General features: G+C 40.0%; 1 protein-coding gene across 2 annotated transcripts in view; it reads right to left on the bottom strand.

The window, feature by feature from the left end:
• agbl4 (AGBL carboxypeptidase 4) overlaps positions 1-15659 on the bottom strand; it is a 754546-nt gene that overhangs the window by 30560 nt on the left and 708327 nt on the right. For both annotated transcript variants that reach the window (XM_057841339.1, XM_057841338.1), the window contains exons 11-12: positions 9532-9684; positions 5974-6136 (exon numbers count right to left, since the gene is read on the bottom strand). In XM_057841339.1, coding sequence (XP_057697322.1) covers positions 5974-6136; positions 9532-9684 — 316 coding nt within the window. The remainder of the gene's footprint in view (positions 1-5973; positions 6137-9531; positions 9685-15659) is intronic.

The following is a 15659-nucleotide window of genomic DNA, read 5'->3' as shown; positions in this document are numbered from 1 at the left end:
TGCGTGCTGCTGGATGTGGTAGGGCATTCTCGGGTCGGGGGTCCCGGTGCCGGGATTGGCGATGCGGCGGCGTAGGGTTGGTCGCCAACGGGCTTACTCATAAGAGATTCACACGATTACTGGGTTCTAGATCACAGAACTGATTTGTGTACACTCTACCCCTTTCAATCACTTAGCTTATAGGCTTATAGACACCCCCACCCCCATTCTCCTCTTTCACTGGCCAATAGGCCCCCACATGGTGTAAACCGGAAATACATCTCGCTGACGATAGCACCAGCATATTAGTAACTAGTTTAGATGTTCAATGTATTTCTAGTTGTTGTTTGTGTATGTGTTTCTTTTCCTTCTTCTCTTGTATTTCTTTTCTTCTGTCCCCCCATAATCCCTTCCTGTTCGCTGCTTTGTCATAATAAAAAGGTATTTTGAATGATCACAATGGGAATATGTCAGACTCTCAATGTGAAACATTAAAACTGTTCAGAATCTGGGCACTTAGACTTCCATTCTCTGTGTCAAACAGCTGAACAGGACAGGTTTAAAAAAAAAAAAAAAAAAAAAAAAAAAAAAACACGAAACGGTCCTGCTGATAACGGCTCTAATTAATCATAAGAACTTTATGGCATGAAGAGGAAATACTTACATTCGTTCATGGACGCACCAAAATTCTGTTGGAAATGCGCACTATACACCTATTCTCGGTCCCAGAATACGAAGCGTGCGTGACGTAGGACAATAACAGGAAATTGATTGGTTGCTATGGGAACGTACGCATACCCTCAAAATCTTTCTAACAGGAGTATTAAAATTGCTAATAAAATCGTTTAGGGTTTAGATGCATATATGTTAGATTTTTCTTATAGAGTATTCGACAAGAATATAATAGACCCATTAATAGACTGATTTGGAAAAATCAGCATGGGTTATTTAACTGTGAGCATTCATGTGATACGTGCTTACTTGTCGGTGTGTATTATGCATAAAGTCCGTGACGTCGATTGGACTGTTTGGAATCTATAAGAGAATCGTTAGATAATCTGTCAAACGATTCCATGGAATTGATATGCGCAGGACCGGTTTTCTATAAGAACCGGTTCTCGATTCTCATCCCTAGTTCTGGTCCCCATTAATTGCGAAAAACAAGGGATCACTGTAATTGAAGTTCAGTTCTATGTTTGTAACACTCTAGATATGCAATGGCATTTTTAACTGCAAAACAAGTTTGAAGTGAACTGCTGTAAAATAAAATCAAAATAAAATTAAAATCTAGCCAATAGCAGATCCACACTAACACTTTTTGTGCCAAATGTGCTTCTAACTTTCTTAACAGCTCTACAATTATCATCATCACGCTTACACTGTTATCCTTAAATGATGGCAACTCACATGCTCATTAATTACATGTGAATTCATCCATTTCTCCAATATTTTATCTAATGACCTTTTTTTTCAGAGGTGGGGCATAAGAGAGATGGCTTTACTTTGCTAATGGTTCTACACGTGTAAGTAAATGTAGGTGGGCACAAAAGAAGGAAGCGCACGCATGCGTGAGCACGCACACGAGCACGCATACAGGTAGCGGATGATTAGAGGACAAAGAGAAGGCAGACAGGATAGAGGTTGTCCCCGCTGTTTCGGAGAAGAGGATTCTCAGCTTGACTAGATGATATAATGAGCTGTTATGTTCTGGGTGATGAGACGAGAGGAAAGGACAGACTGGAGGAGAGAGGAGGACATGAGTGGAACACACACGTGCGTGCGTGCTCGCGCGCACTCAGTTGGTTCTCTTTGAAACTGTGACAAAAAAGTCTTAAGTGTGAGAAATGTTAAGAGGCCAGTTTTGGAGAAGGGCACTGAAGTTGGTGTATAAGTGGCTATTATTTATTTGTTATGTTAGTTTTGTCTCTAGGTGATCGTAGGTCAGGGTGGGAAAGGTGTGTATGTGTGTCTGGGGGTGAAGGAGGGAGGAGTAGAGGTGCTAAAGGTCTCTGTTGATGATTTGCACGCTTCATCGAGCAAAGCGCTGGGGCGGAAAAAAACGACATGGTCGGTTCCTTCAACCTGTCTGACCCCAATCTCCAATCTGCACTGGGTCCCCCTGTGTAGCTTGCCCACCACACAAGACCCTGCCACAATGTGACCCTCGCCTCATTGTGAACCTCCCCTTTTCATAAATGAAAACCCACCCACACTTGACTGGAAAACAAAAAAAGATCAAGAAAGTCCACCCACCAGGGGTAGACGCCAGCGCCTATTTGACATTGAGTAGAAATACTGACCAGAACTCAATTGAGGGGCCCAAAGACTTTAGGCAACAGTATAATGGCAGAGTATACATTAGCTAACTGTTCAGCACCAAATTGTAAAAGTAGGAGATGGAAAAATATGGCCAGTGGACCATTTGCGACCTGCTCTATTTTTTTAGCCGGCCAACCAAACGTTTGCACCATTATTATTATTATTTTTATTATTATATCCGAAATATTTGTTGCAATAAGATGAGTTGATTTAGAGTATATATATACTGTATATGGCAGGAAACACAGGCAAGACTGAAAAAGCAGTTTCTGCTCTTGCAACCCTCTTTAAAATAAACTGCTGTATTTTAAGCCAAAAGAACTGTTGTGTTTGATAGAACAATATGTCTCCATGCTGCCATCGGAGATTCATGGCGCATTAAGCCCCTGAACTATTTTTAATTTGTCCATTTTACCCTGGAAACCCCCATTTACAGACGTCGCGCAACCGTTTTTATTTCAACCCAGCCATAAAAAGAAGGGAAGTAATTATATTTATTATTCAAAATGTCTGTCATTTTAGCTTAGAATCATTAGTTGATGTCTAATATTTAGTTAAAAAAAAGGCACAATGAAAAAATGGTGTCTGTGAAAAGGCCGCGGATGTCTACCTCATAACTATTGCTAAAGTGTTTTTACTGTCGCATTTTCTTCGATATGTTAGATGATAAATAATCGATCCAAACAAAGAAAAAAAAAAAGAAAAAAGAAAAAAAAAACATTTAAAAGGGTAAATATATGAAAAAGAACATCTCAACCACTCCTTGATGTCTGCGATTTTTGCATCGTGACCCTTGTTATATTACCATGTTCCACCCCTAAAATCCCCCCAAAAGCCAGCTGTGGCCATTCAAAGCTGTGTCTTGACACTCAGTGATACATGCTACATGGAGTTTTTGGATTGAAACAAGGTAATTACGCGATAATATCTCGTTAAAGTCATGGTGTCTTTAATTATGCTCTCACGTGCTCTCACCTCCAGTTAGGGTTTTGCTGTTTAAAAAAAATGTTTTTTTTTAGATGCCCTCCTGTTCAAAAATTTTCTTCCCCCAGAAAATTGAGATTTTAAGCTTTCCAATGATGTATCAAACGTGCATATAGGACAATTTTGAAGTTTGGCCAAATTGGGGGTCTCAGAGCGGAACCTCAAGTCACCTGAGTGTTTTCCGCCATACATATACTGTGTGTGTGTGTGTATATATATATATATAGTATATATATGTATATACAGTGGGGAGAACAAGTATTTGATACACAATACTTGTTCTCCCCACTGTACAGTAAATGTTAGGGGTGTAGACAAGAACAGGAAAAACAAATAGGCCTTTTTCCTCACAGCATTTGAAAGTTACACTATTACACTCTAATATAGGTGAAATTAAAAAAAAAAGTTTCCTTTTTTTTTCTTGAAATAAAAAATCTGTTCAATTCAGTCAGTTAATATAAACATCTTTGATGTTAAACAGTATTGTCTCTGGCAGTTCTTTCAATTTTCGTCTCAGTCTTTTGGATGAAAATACTAATTAGTCTTCGTCATATTTTTGTTATTTCCAAAATGTGTTCGTCTCCGTCTAGTTTTAGTCAACAAAAACTCAATTCTCAAAATGTTTTGTCTATAAACTTCAAAAGTTTTAGTCTATGAAAATGAACAAATAAAAGATTTACGACAATTTCGAATGAACATTGACACAGCAGCACATAATTGTCGAGTCTATAAGGACATCAACATCTTCATGATGATAATACACACTCATTACAGCCCATTATTTGCAATTAATGAAACTCACCTGGACGGCACGAACTATATGTAAAATGTTTTCCAAGACATTAAGAAGACACTCACCGGGTCACTGGGCTAAATGCTAATGCTAATGCTAACATGAATGATACGCTAACGCGAACGCTAGTTTAGTGCGTAATGATCACTCAGCACAGACCTTTAAAGGCTAAACCAACATGGCATAGTCAAGATAAGAAAACAAAACTTATTCAGCAGCACCTGACACATTTTACAAATGGAACGTGTGTGTGTGTGTGTATGTGTATGGGGGGGGGGGGGGCCAGTACGACACATAAGTGACACGACCAAACACTGCAAAAATGCGTGCTAACTATGCATACGATAAGAAAATGTCACACATTGTGAACTTATGATGAAAACTATGGCAAATTTTTGTCTCGTTCTCGTGTTGTCAGACGACAACTGGCATCCATCTCGTTATGTTTTGTTACGTTATGTCTCCAAAGACACGTTTTTAGTTCGTCATTATGTCATCGTCATGAAAACATTTTTCGTTGACGAAGTATTTTCGTTATCGTCATCGTTGACGAAAACAACACTGATGTGCAGAATGTATAATGTAATACCATATAGAACATGAAAAGTAACGTCAGTTACTTTGCTGAGTAACTCATTACTCTGAGAAAGAGGTAAATATGTTACTAACTCAATTACTTTTAGGTAGTTTGTAACTAACTAATTACTTTTGAAAAGTAAGATTAACAACACTGCTCATATGATGCAGTCATAAAGTCGTGTTCCCTTTTCTTGCATCATTTACAGTTCAGAGATATTTAAATGTGGCTACAGTATAAAGCATTTCAGCAATAATTGAACATCATAGAAGATTCTAAGATTAGCCTTTAAATACCTGCTACATGAAGCAATTATCAGAGAATCCCAAAATTTGAAAAATAAGGTCCCAATGAAACCTTTTTTTCCAAATTTGTAAAACGAAAAGTCAAAATTAATATGTGTAATAAGCGCTTTAATATCTATACCCTTACTAAAAATAAAAACTGTTTTTTTTTCTCGTGGAACCTGCAGATGCATGTGTTGACTTGCATCCATCATTCACCCCCCCCCCCCCCAAAAAATGTCAAAATTCTGAATTGGCCTCAAAATCATGACATTTTTGGTGTATCAAATGTGATACATTTGGCAATAAAGGGTTAGACACACCTTGTGTTGAATTGTGCTATATAAATAAATTTGCCTTGCCTTGCAATGCCTTGCGACTACAGTGTTAGTGTCAATTCGGCTGCAAAACTGACGTTTTCAAAGGGACTAAATTTCTTCTGTGGTGGTGCAAGAGAGTCCAGCACTAGAGGGCACTAGGGCTACATCCACAGCCAACCTGCCTTCCACCTGCAGAAACATTTTAACACATCACATGTAGGACTTCTTATCACCTCTCTCTTAAGCGCTTGCCAAGATCCCAGTGCCATCGGGAGCACTCCAGTCTGGAGAAGGTCACCTGAAGGGAAAACTTCCTCCTTCTATCAGTGGCTATTAAGACACCGGCGACCTTCAATGGCCATCCCAAAGATTGCGTTTGACGGGAGTCTTGTTTGCCTCATTGTTCTATTGTTTAGCCCAATCAAAGCGTCACCTGAGCCTGACGACACAAGCCTGCTTGTCTTCTGAAGCGCCTTTGTGAATGAAATCAATAGACGGCACCTATCGCGTCCCTGTTTTAACTCTGCGCATCAGTCAAAACAAGTGATGACAAAAGAGCAACACGGCTTTTGTAGTGAGTGCACATGACCTGACGCAAACTCGTGTACATTGTCATTTTGGTGACACACCGACAACTAATTACGAGGCACAAAAGGAACGTCGGTGTCGCTGTCTTCGTTAACATGAAATGAATAGAAAACACACAGCGAAGGATACACGTCTCCTCGGTGTAGGCCACGGGAGCCGTGCTGCCAGGGGTCATGTAGCTGTAGAAAGACACCTCCAGAGTGTAGCAATAGGACGTGTCATCAAGGAGACCGCCAAGGAAACGTCTGCCTGTGCCGGCCTTCACGACGTCACGGTTAAAGGAAGTGTTGGACTGAAAGAAAGACAAATACACAGGGGACAAGCTAAGACATCTTCTGACAAGAGGTTTCATTTAATCCTTGGTACAAATTCAACCCACTGTGATAGAAATCCCCTAATGTAAGGCTTTTTCTGGAGAGACAAAATACAGAAAATTGAAAGTTCATTCATTATACATGTGCAACAAAATTTGTGTACATTATAGAGCGTATGTTGAGTGGGGCTTTTAAAGTGCACAATTTTAAATAAGCACGAGGCGAAGCAGGAATTTACACATATGCCCATGGCACTCTTAGTCGCTTAGTCTATCAAAAAATGAGCTAACCTTGGTTATTCAAATGTTTGTTGGAACAATAAAGTTGCCAAAATTCCTTGAAAACAGGAACTCACTTTTCACTCTCACTTTATTTTGCAAAATTTTTGATGATCATCTTCAAATGTTTCCACAAGGAAGCACAAATTACAGCTCCCTCAGTCCGTGTCTAACAAATAATTGACAAACTGCATGGGATTTGTTGAAATCAACTCCACCGTCTAATTAAACCCCCGCTAACTCGAAGTTGAAGCCTAATGTCAAAAATTCTGAACTACGGGTTAGGGTTAACAGCATATCAGTGCCAATGTAAAACAATGCAAATTGACTGTACAATAATGAACAACACACTCAATGAATTGCAGTGCAATAAACACAAAGGTGGGGGCGGGCGCGAATGCACGCGCACAACCACACACACACGCAGTCAATTTGGCCACAACCAACAAAACCTCTCAGCATAAATGTGTAACACGAATATGATGTAAACAATGCTCGCCGATGACTAACCACGGTTGCAATGGCAAAGTTATGAAACGGCCGCGCATGTAGCGGCTCCAACATATTGCTGGAACCCTCCAAAATGAAGTAAAAATACTCACGCACATTCATGGACGCACACAGATCAACATTCCCTCGCGCATCTCAACAGGTGGCGCTACTCGGCTTGAATGTGCACTCGCGAGCCTCACTCTTCCCAAAACGCGTGTGACTCGAGACCAAAATGTGAAGTAATTAGGAGCGGTTACCATGGAAGCGAACGCGTGGTGGGAAGCTTTCCAACATTTTCTTTTCAAAATGGTCTTCGTACATGACTACAATATTTTTCATTCTACATACATTATGAGGCGATAACAAAATAGTAACGCACAGACGCTATAGAAAACCAACTTTAATCAGATTACTGGTTTGGAAAAATGAACGCTTCGATTGCTATTTACTGAAAGTAATTAGATTACAACAACGCGTTACTTAGTAAGGAGTTAGTAACAACAGTGGTGTCTATATGTTTTATTCGTAGAATGGATTTATTCAGGGACCATAATTAGCATAGTTGTCAAACCTGATTGGTTAGTGGGTTCTAGCAAGAGAAAGAGGTTATATTTTTTAAGTTAATTGGTCAACGATTGGCAAAAAAACCAAACAAACAAACAAAAAAAAGTAAAATACAGTATAGGGTTGTTCCGATCATGTTTTTTTGCTCCCGATCCGATCCCGATCGTTTTAGTTTGAGTATCTGCCGATCCCGATATTTCCCGATCCGATTGCTTTTTTTTTGCTCCTGATTCAATTCCAATCATTCCCGATAATTTTTCCCGATCATATACATCTTGGCAATGCATTAAGAAAAAAATGAATAAAACTTGGACGAATATAAACATTCAACATACAGTACATAAGTACTGTATTTGTTTATCATGACAATAAATCCTCAAGATGGCATTTACATTATTAATATTCTTTCTGTGAGAGGGATCCACTGATAGAAAGACTTGTGACTTTGTATATTGTGACTAAATATTGCCATCTAGTGTATTTGTTGAGCTTTCAGTAAATGATACCGTAGCCATGCCAAAATGCATGATAGGAAGTTGAACCATGACTGTGTGTAGTGCTACCAATTGATATATCTTCTCTGTGTTGAGAAATAACATAATATGTTAAGAAAAAGATCAATTGCTACCTTGCTTCCCCACATTGCTTCCCATGATATTTCTAATCGTAGGGAGAGGGATTGTAAGGCTTTAGCCAATTAAAAAAAGGCTCCAAAGGTTGCCAGAAATCACTCTACTTATTTTACACTGCCTTTTATCCCTCTACATAGGTAAAACGGGGTCATTACAGATTGAGCGCGACAATGCGTGAGTGGGTCGTGCAACGCATGCATTAATTGCGTTAAATATTTTAACGTGATACATTTAAAAAAAAAAAAAATTACCGCCGTTATCGGGATAAATTTGATAACCCTACCTTAAGCCTAAACTAAAGACTCTGGATAAGTGTAACATATTATGTCTGTAACGTTAAATACAATTAGAAAACGATTTAATTGAAATATATATATATATATTTAAAAAAGGCATGGCCGATATTTTTTTGCCGATTCCGATACTTTGAAAATGACGTGATCGGACCCGATCGATTGGGACGCCGATCGATCGGGACATCTGTAATACAGTATGATGGTATTATGAGGATTCAAAGGATTTGAAGGTTTTAATGGGTTTTCATTGTCACCGAACAGGGTAAAATTAGGCATTTGTGAAAATCACACTATTATCAACTATTATAGAATCTGCCTGTGTGTCTGTGCAATTGTACCTGAAGTATTTATTGAGGATTTCCCATAGGTTTTTGGGCTGTGGAACAAATTTATCGAAATATTTATATGGGGAAATCCTTCTTGACATACAAACCAGGTCCTGAAACAAATTAAATTCATATGTCTTGGTACCACTGTATAACCATGGCCTGTGCTTTACACCCTTGGGCAAAAGTTTTGAGACTCCTTCACGTTCAACTGAATGGTGAAATATCTCAGAACTTGTGGATATATACATTAAGATATAGAATAAAATGTTCCCCTCCAATAGTGATTGTGGCTGTAATAGGCGGTTGCTAACTTCCTAATAAATTGATGATTCTGTAGATATAGCCACTGTGTGGGAAAAAGTGAAAATGATTACAAAAAAAATCCATTTCGTTTGTGGCCGTCAGCGCTACTACACAATGTTGATGTGTCTTGGGAAGCATGTGCGTGCGTTCCATTAACTGTCACTCTGCGGCGCAGCTTTGCTGAAATGCAAACTCTGCTGCCACCAATGGGACTTTGTCATGATTGTGTTGTGCTGTAGCAGCAGTGCATTGTGGGTAATGCTGAATGGGCAGCAAGGCCAAAGGGAGATGACCCCTGGGCCACATGTCCCACTTGCAATATACGGCCTGGATATAGTACTGGCTTCCTGCTATATTCTGATAAAATTCATGACTGCACACGCTGAACTAAACTCATTTCAACATATATATGTATTTAAATTCAACCCATTTGTACCATATCCAGGTAGGTGTGCAGAAGTGTGTGTGTGAAGACTCACAAAGGAAAAGTCATGGGCATTGTGGCACAGCAGTCTGGGAAAGACGGCCTGTCTCTGGACACGCTCCTCGTCCTCAAACACGTTGCCGTACATGAAGCCGTTCAGCATGGTGGAGTGAGCATGGACATCGATGTAAAACTCCAAGCTAACAGTCTGACGTCGGAATACGGGCAGGAGGGAGACACAAACACACAAAGTGATGAGAAAAAAACCAGCAGGTTGTAGTGGTGAAGAAAGAATCACTTTCTGACGCAGCGGCTCTGACAGCTGGACTGCAACTGAGTGAATAATAATAAGAAAGGTATGATGCTGAGCATTTTGTTCCATGCTGAATTTTTTTTAATATATTGAAAACACCTAAACCACATGTGTAAAGCCTCTATTTCCATGGAGTTTATTTATTTAAGTGACCGACACACTCGGTGACTAATGGCGGCATGACGTCTATTTAGCGGAGGCTACAATTTGAGGAAATTGGGTATTTGTGCTTGAGGTAAAGGCACAATTTGGAGTGATCCTTTCGGGATCACAAATGTGTGTATATAATTTCATTTAAATCCGTCCAGAGTTGTTTACAAAACATTAATTTCGAGCAGAGTAATGGGTGAACTGGCACACAGCGCAATTCCACTATTAGAGAGATTAAATGAAAGACATTCAACATTGGCAAAACAGTAACATTATAACATTTGTACAGAAGTACATACAAATAATACATTTAAACATAGGCAATTTGATTTAGTTAGAAGTTTTATTTGGTCGTGTTTCTTTTGTCTATGGTGCTTCCAGTACGTGCATCAGATTTCAGTCTCTAGGAGTTGCAATGCCAATCCAATCAGCTCAGGGTCTTCAAAATCAGGAGTGTTAGATTGAAACTATATTACAAAAGGGATCTTTTTAAAATTTCCATGTGTTAGCATTTTCACATAATCTGATCGGTTGATTCGAGCAAAACCGTTCCACCCAGTTTTGATTAGCTAAACTTATGTATAGCAATCCGTACACATGAAGTTGTTGTCTGAACTCATTGGCTGCCGTTATGGTGATTGACGTCAAAAACATTTGAACTGCAAGTGTTAATTGAGCAATTGTTATTGAATGACCACTGCCAGGCATGGGCGATTTTTTTTGGGGGGGGGGGGCACAGGGGCACTGGCTTCCCCTCTAATTTTTTTTTTTTTTTTTTTTTTCTTCCCCTCTAATTTGAATGTTCCCTGAAGTGTCCCTGTTCCCATTTTAGCACAAAGCATGGCAATGGCGTACCGCACGCATGCTATTTTTTGACCGTGACGTCGCATCGTAAAGTGGAAGTTAAGCCGAAGTGGGACATTGTAGACCCGCCCTCGCATAGAAACAATGTTATTTGTGCTACTTTTCTCCGGTAATCTTTCAAAAACGAACATGTCGATCACACATTGCTTTTTTTTGGAACTTGCAGAAACGACTCTGGACATTACGACATATGAAGGATGTTTTCTTCATACGTTTCCCGAAACCAAGAACTCGAGAGGAAAAAATGTGAGAGGAGGCCCCAGGGCTGACCCAGGACACGCTGGAGAGATTATATCTCTCGGCTGGCCTGGTAACGCCTTGGGATTCTCCAAGACGAGTTCGTGGAAGTGGCTGGGGAGAGGGCTGTCTGGGCCTCTTTGCTGAGGTTGCTGCCCCCGCAACCCGGATTCGGATAAGCGGGAGAAGACGACGACGACGAAAATACAGCGTGTAATATTTTACTGGTTCATCTTTGCTGGACAGTGTGCAACAAATATGTTGTTATCGCCACATGCGGGATAATCTGCGTATTAAGAGTGTGACAATATCTCGATACAGCGATATATTGCGATATTTTGCAACCCCGCCAAGTATCGATACTTTTATTTAACATATTGGCCATACAATGGAGTATGGCTGCTGTAAACTGCTCAATGTTTGTTGAGCAATTCCTTGGCGATCCACTAGGGGCGCTCGGGAGTGGCAATGAAGGTAAAGTGCGCACAAGTCGTCTAGAGAAGAACAGAGGAAGCTCCAAGTGGGTTGAAAAAATAAAAAGGCTTCTTGAGAACGGTGGAGGAAAAAAGGAGAAAAGTATTGCTACAAATCACACATGGGGACACACTTTAGATTTTACACCAACAAGAAAGGAAGTAAGGTGAAGAAGGACTTTGCTGTATGCAAGAATTGTCTAACAAGAATAAGGTTCACTGGGAGCTGGTGACGCAGTGCACACTGGATTTCTTCACTGCTTCGCTTTCATCACTTGAGGTAAGAAAGTTTTGCAATGTAATTGTTTTCAAATGTACATGTATTATTTTGATGGCATTTGGTGTTGAATGATATAAAATAAACCAGGACCCTAAACTGGATGAAAATGAATATCAAACAAGCCCACATGAATTTACTGATTTATTTGATATTATTTGAGAACCACTTTCCATCTAGTTTACGATACAAACTGTTATTACTGCCATTTTGATACAATAAGCTATAAAAATGGTTTGAATAGGTTCCAAGATATATAAAGTGATGTGCATGATAATTAAAGTAGCCTACATATAAAAAATACGTATTTTTTGCATTTTTAATTTCTATACAGTCAATTCATATTTTTTTTTCATTCAATACTTCCAAAAAAAAAAAAAAAAAAAAAAAATAGGATTTCAACTAAAAAACTATGTGGTAGCTAATATTTTTTGTTTTATTTTTTTGTTTTTAAGGTGAGAAAGACTGTGACTGACCAAGTCTGACATCTCAAATGCTGAAGCAGATAGCGGAAGTGCTCAAACCAACGCTTTTGGCAACAAAGGTCATATACGAAGAAAAGACCCACAAATTTTATCATAGCCCCACTCCAAGCTCAACTGCTGACTGACACCTACAGCACTGTTTTTTTTTTTTTTTTTTTTTTTTTTAAAAAGATTTAAAACTTTAAAGAAATTAAGGGTGCCATTTATCATGATCTCTCCAAGAGATATCAGTGGTTGTGGTTTGTTTCCTCTATACTGTATGTGCAGGTGCACAATTTGCAGTAGATTTATATTTTACAGCAATGTTGCACAGAAAAGATGTTACTGTTTAATAAATGACTTAAACAGTATTTTTTTCTATTTAGATTTTTTTTTTAATCGTTTCTCCAGTTGTATCGTAGAATATCATGTATCCAATTTCTGACCAGTATATCGATAATCGCTGTATCGTGATATCGTGAGATAATCGTTATCGTGAGCCTTGTACCGCAAATCGTATCGTATCGTGAGATGCCCTGAGGTTCGAAGTTCTACGTTAAGGGAACGCATTGCTCTGTAATTCACCACCAAGCCACTAGAGGGGTGTGGTGTTGTCTTTGTACGGTTTTGGGGGACTCTTGTCGAATTCCTTTAGTTTTCCTCTGGTCATAGACGGTAATGGAGATGGAACGTGTGTATTTGCAGTTGCAGCTAAACAATATTGAACAACATATGTTGTTAATACAAATGTCAAAGCATAGGCGACACAGAAGATGTTTGCAAATGTTTGAATTCGGCGATGTTCTTGAGTTGAACCGGAAACAACGTTCCGAGTGGACCAATCACAGTCCTTCAACTTGATCAGGATTTTTTGAAGGTGCACGTCCGGCTATGGCGTAGGGTCGTGAATCGGGTCTGCATTAACAGCGTAGGTCTGCCGTCACCGTTACCGTTACGCAGAAGTATAAATCAGCCTTAAGGGAGTGGGTACACCTAATAACCAATAGGACAGGAAAAGGGAAGACAGGACAGATTTGGGTATGACAGAGCAGAGTGAATGCGCAAGCAGCTCTAATGATGTGCAGTATTGAGACAAATCACCGGTGAGTTTTAGCAAGTCGAAAACCTAATACTTATTGTGTATCGTTACTATCTGCATCAAGAGTATGTGTCCTGTGATTCTGGAGGAACGACAGCTTCCCCATGCCACAGTATCATATGTAGGAAAATCTCAGTGTAAAAACTGATCTGCGTCAGTTAACGACAAGGGCACGAGTGCAAAGGAATACACTTGAACACCACTTCCTTTCTTTCTCTTCCACCTACTGCTCTTTAGCTCTCATTGTACATTCAGCAGCTCACTTTATACACTGTGTTTGCAGAGACTGAGTGGGGGGCAGAAAGATAGCGAGGAAGGAGGCAAGGGGGGAAGGCAGAGAGGTGGAACAACTAAAACAGTGAAAACAAGGAGCGAAAACAGTGTGAGGAGGGGGGAATACGGCGGCGGGGTGTCGAGTAGAGACGGGAAGAGAGGAAATAGAAGCACAAAAAAGGCCAACACGGAAAGAAAAAGCATAGAGATGTGTGTGGAGGCGTGCAGAGAGATTGACAGGGTGGAGACAGAAAGAGAGCGAGGGATGCGGTTCTTGGGCGGCCCGGGCGATGCGCAGCGGCCCCGCGTTTGAAATTCCGCTCACAGCCGATGCAATTTCCTGGCGGTGGCTGCGCTGTCAGCTGCTTGGCTGGCTGGCGGTGAAATATGGTGGCTGGGAGTTGGCCACTAGCGGCCCCCGACAACCTGATGGATGGAGCCCCAGAGGAGAGAGGGAACGGCGGCTGGGGGAAGGAGAAGGAGGAGGGAGGACAGTGTGGAAGGGAAAGAAACAGGGCTGGGAAAAGAAGCAATGCCAGTAAATGCAGGGCAAAGGTAATATATAGAGACAAAGAGATAAAAAGGAGGGAAATGGGCAAGTTTGAAAAGAGACAGCGAGCAATCTGGCTCCATTATGACTGGGTGCGGCTCGGGCAGAGATGCCACCAAATGGGCCAAGTTCTAGACGGGAAAAACCAGCCTAATAATCACGTTGATCCCTCCTAACCAGCTACCACATCCTTCAGGAATGAGGAGGGAGACAAAAGCGAGAGGACATGCAAGTGGCAAAATCGATGGTTGAGGTCACAAAACTGTTTTTATAGTCAACAATTTTGGTTCACATCATCGTGACTGTCACTACAACTTCTAAAATACTATTCGTTGTTTTGGCAAAAAGTTACTTTAACCAATAATTAAACCAAAAAGTCATTAAATAAAATGAAACCTTTGGTGCTTATCGGGCACAAAAAGTAGATTTTTACTGCGTACTAAAGAATGGACTTTTACAACCGCATTAGATATCAACAACATAAAGTGAAACACTCACATTGTAAAGCAAATATCAGCACAACAATTATTTTGTCTCAGGCTTTCATAGTGACATCTAGTAGCGTTTGTATCCGTAACACAAAACATCCTCTTAGCTTGTTAGTACAAGAAGAAAACAAACATATTACTGAGGTACAAGAAACAAAACATTTTGATAATTTGGAGGAAGGCAGCAACAGAAAGAAATCAATGTTTTATTTAAGTAGCCTCAAGTTTAAACTGAAAAACTGCATTTCACAACAAAGCATTGTCCCGTGCGTAGCATAACAAATCCGAATGTTTATACTGTATGTTAAATGGGAACCTCGGACTTGAAGACTTGTATGCTCTAAAAAGCCTCAACTGTTCTCTTACTAAAATATGTTATTAGAAACACATAAAATATTGGCATTGATTTAAAAATATATAATATTTTGTACATGTTTTGACCTATGGCGGGTTCCATGTGTTATGCGCGTAATGGACGCTCGGGTTGATGACGTAGTTTGTCACTGTCACTAGACGAACACTACCGGTGATCTGCAATCTACCGCAAACAACACGTCACTTTTACTCATTAATATTCATGAGGTTAGCAATTGTTGCTAGGTGGGTCAACCTCCCGTCTGTCCCTAATAGTAAATCCATGGAAATGGTGTACGAACAAGATGTTTACTGAGCTAAACCTACCAATTCTGTCCGAAAATGATGTCCCTGTTGCCAAATTCACTGGTAAAGATGTGGAAGAACATACAAATGTTCAGTTAAAGAGATGGCTTGAGTGTCGAGGCTGAAAAAGACGGGAAAAAGAGCCGACCTGATCCAGAGGTAGCTTTTTTATCGACACCTTTTTCTTGTGTGCATTGCTTTACGCCACTGACAATGACATTCTCCTGTTTCAACAATCTATTCTTTACCACCATATTCCCTGTCTTTCTTATATATTATATCAACTGGTTGTCTTATGTCTCTGACCGTTCTTGGGGATAATTGACATTGCTATT

This window comes from Corythoichthys intestinalis, chromosome 7 (genome assembly GCF_030265065.1).
Source record: "Corythoichthys intestinalis isolate RoL2023-P3 chromosome 7, ASM3026506v1, whole genome shotgun sequence".
Classification (NCBI taxonomy): domain Eukaryota; kingdom Metazoa; phylum Chordata; class Actinopteri; order Syngnathiformes; family Syngnathidae; genus Corythoichthys; species Corythoichthys intestinalis.
The sequence above is the reverse complement of the archived record's forward strand: the minus strand, read 5'-3'. Positions and strand labels throughout refer to the sequence as shown.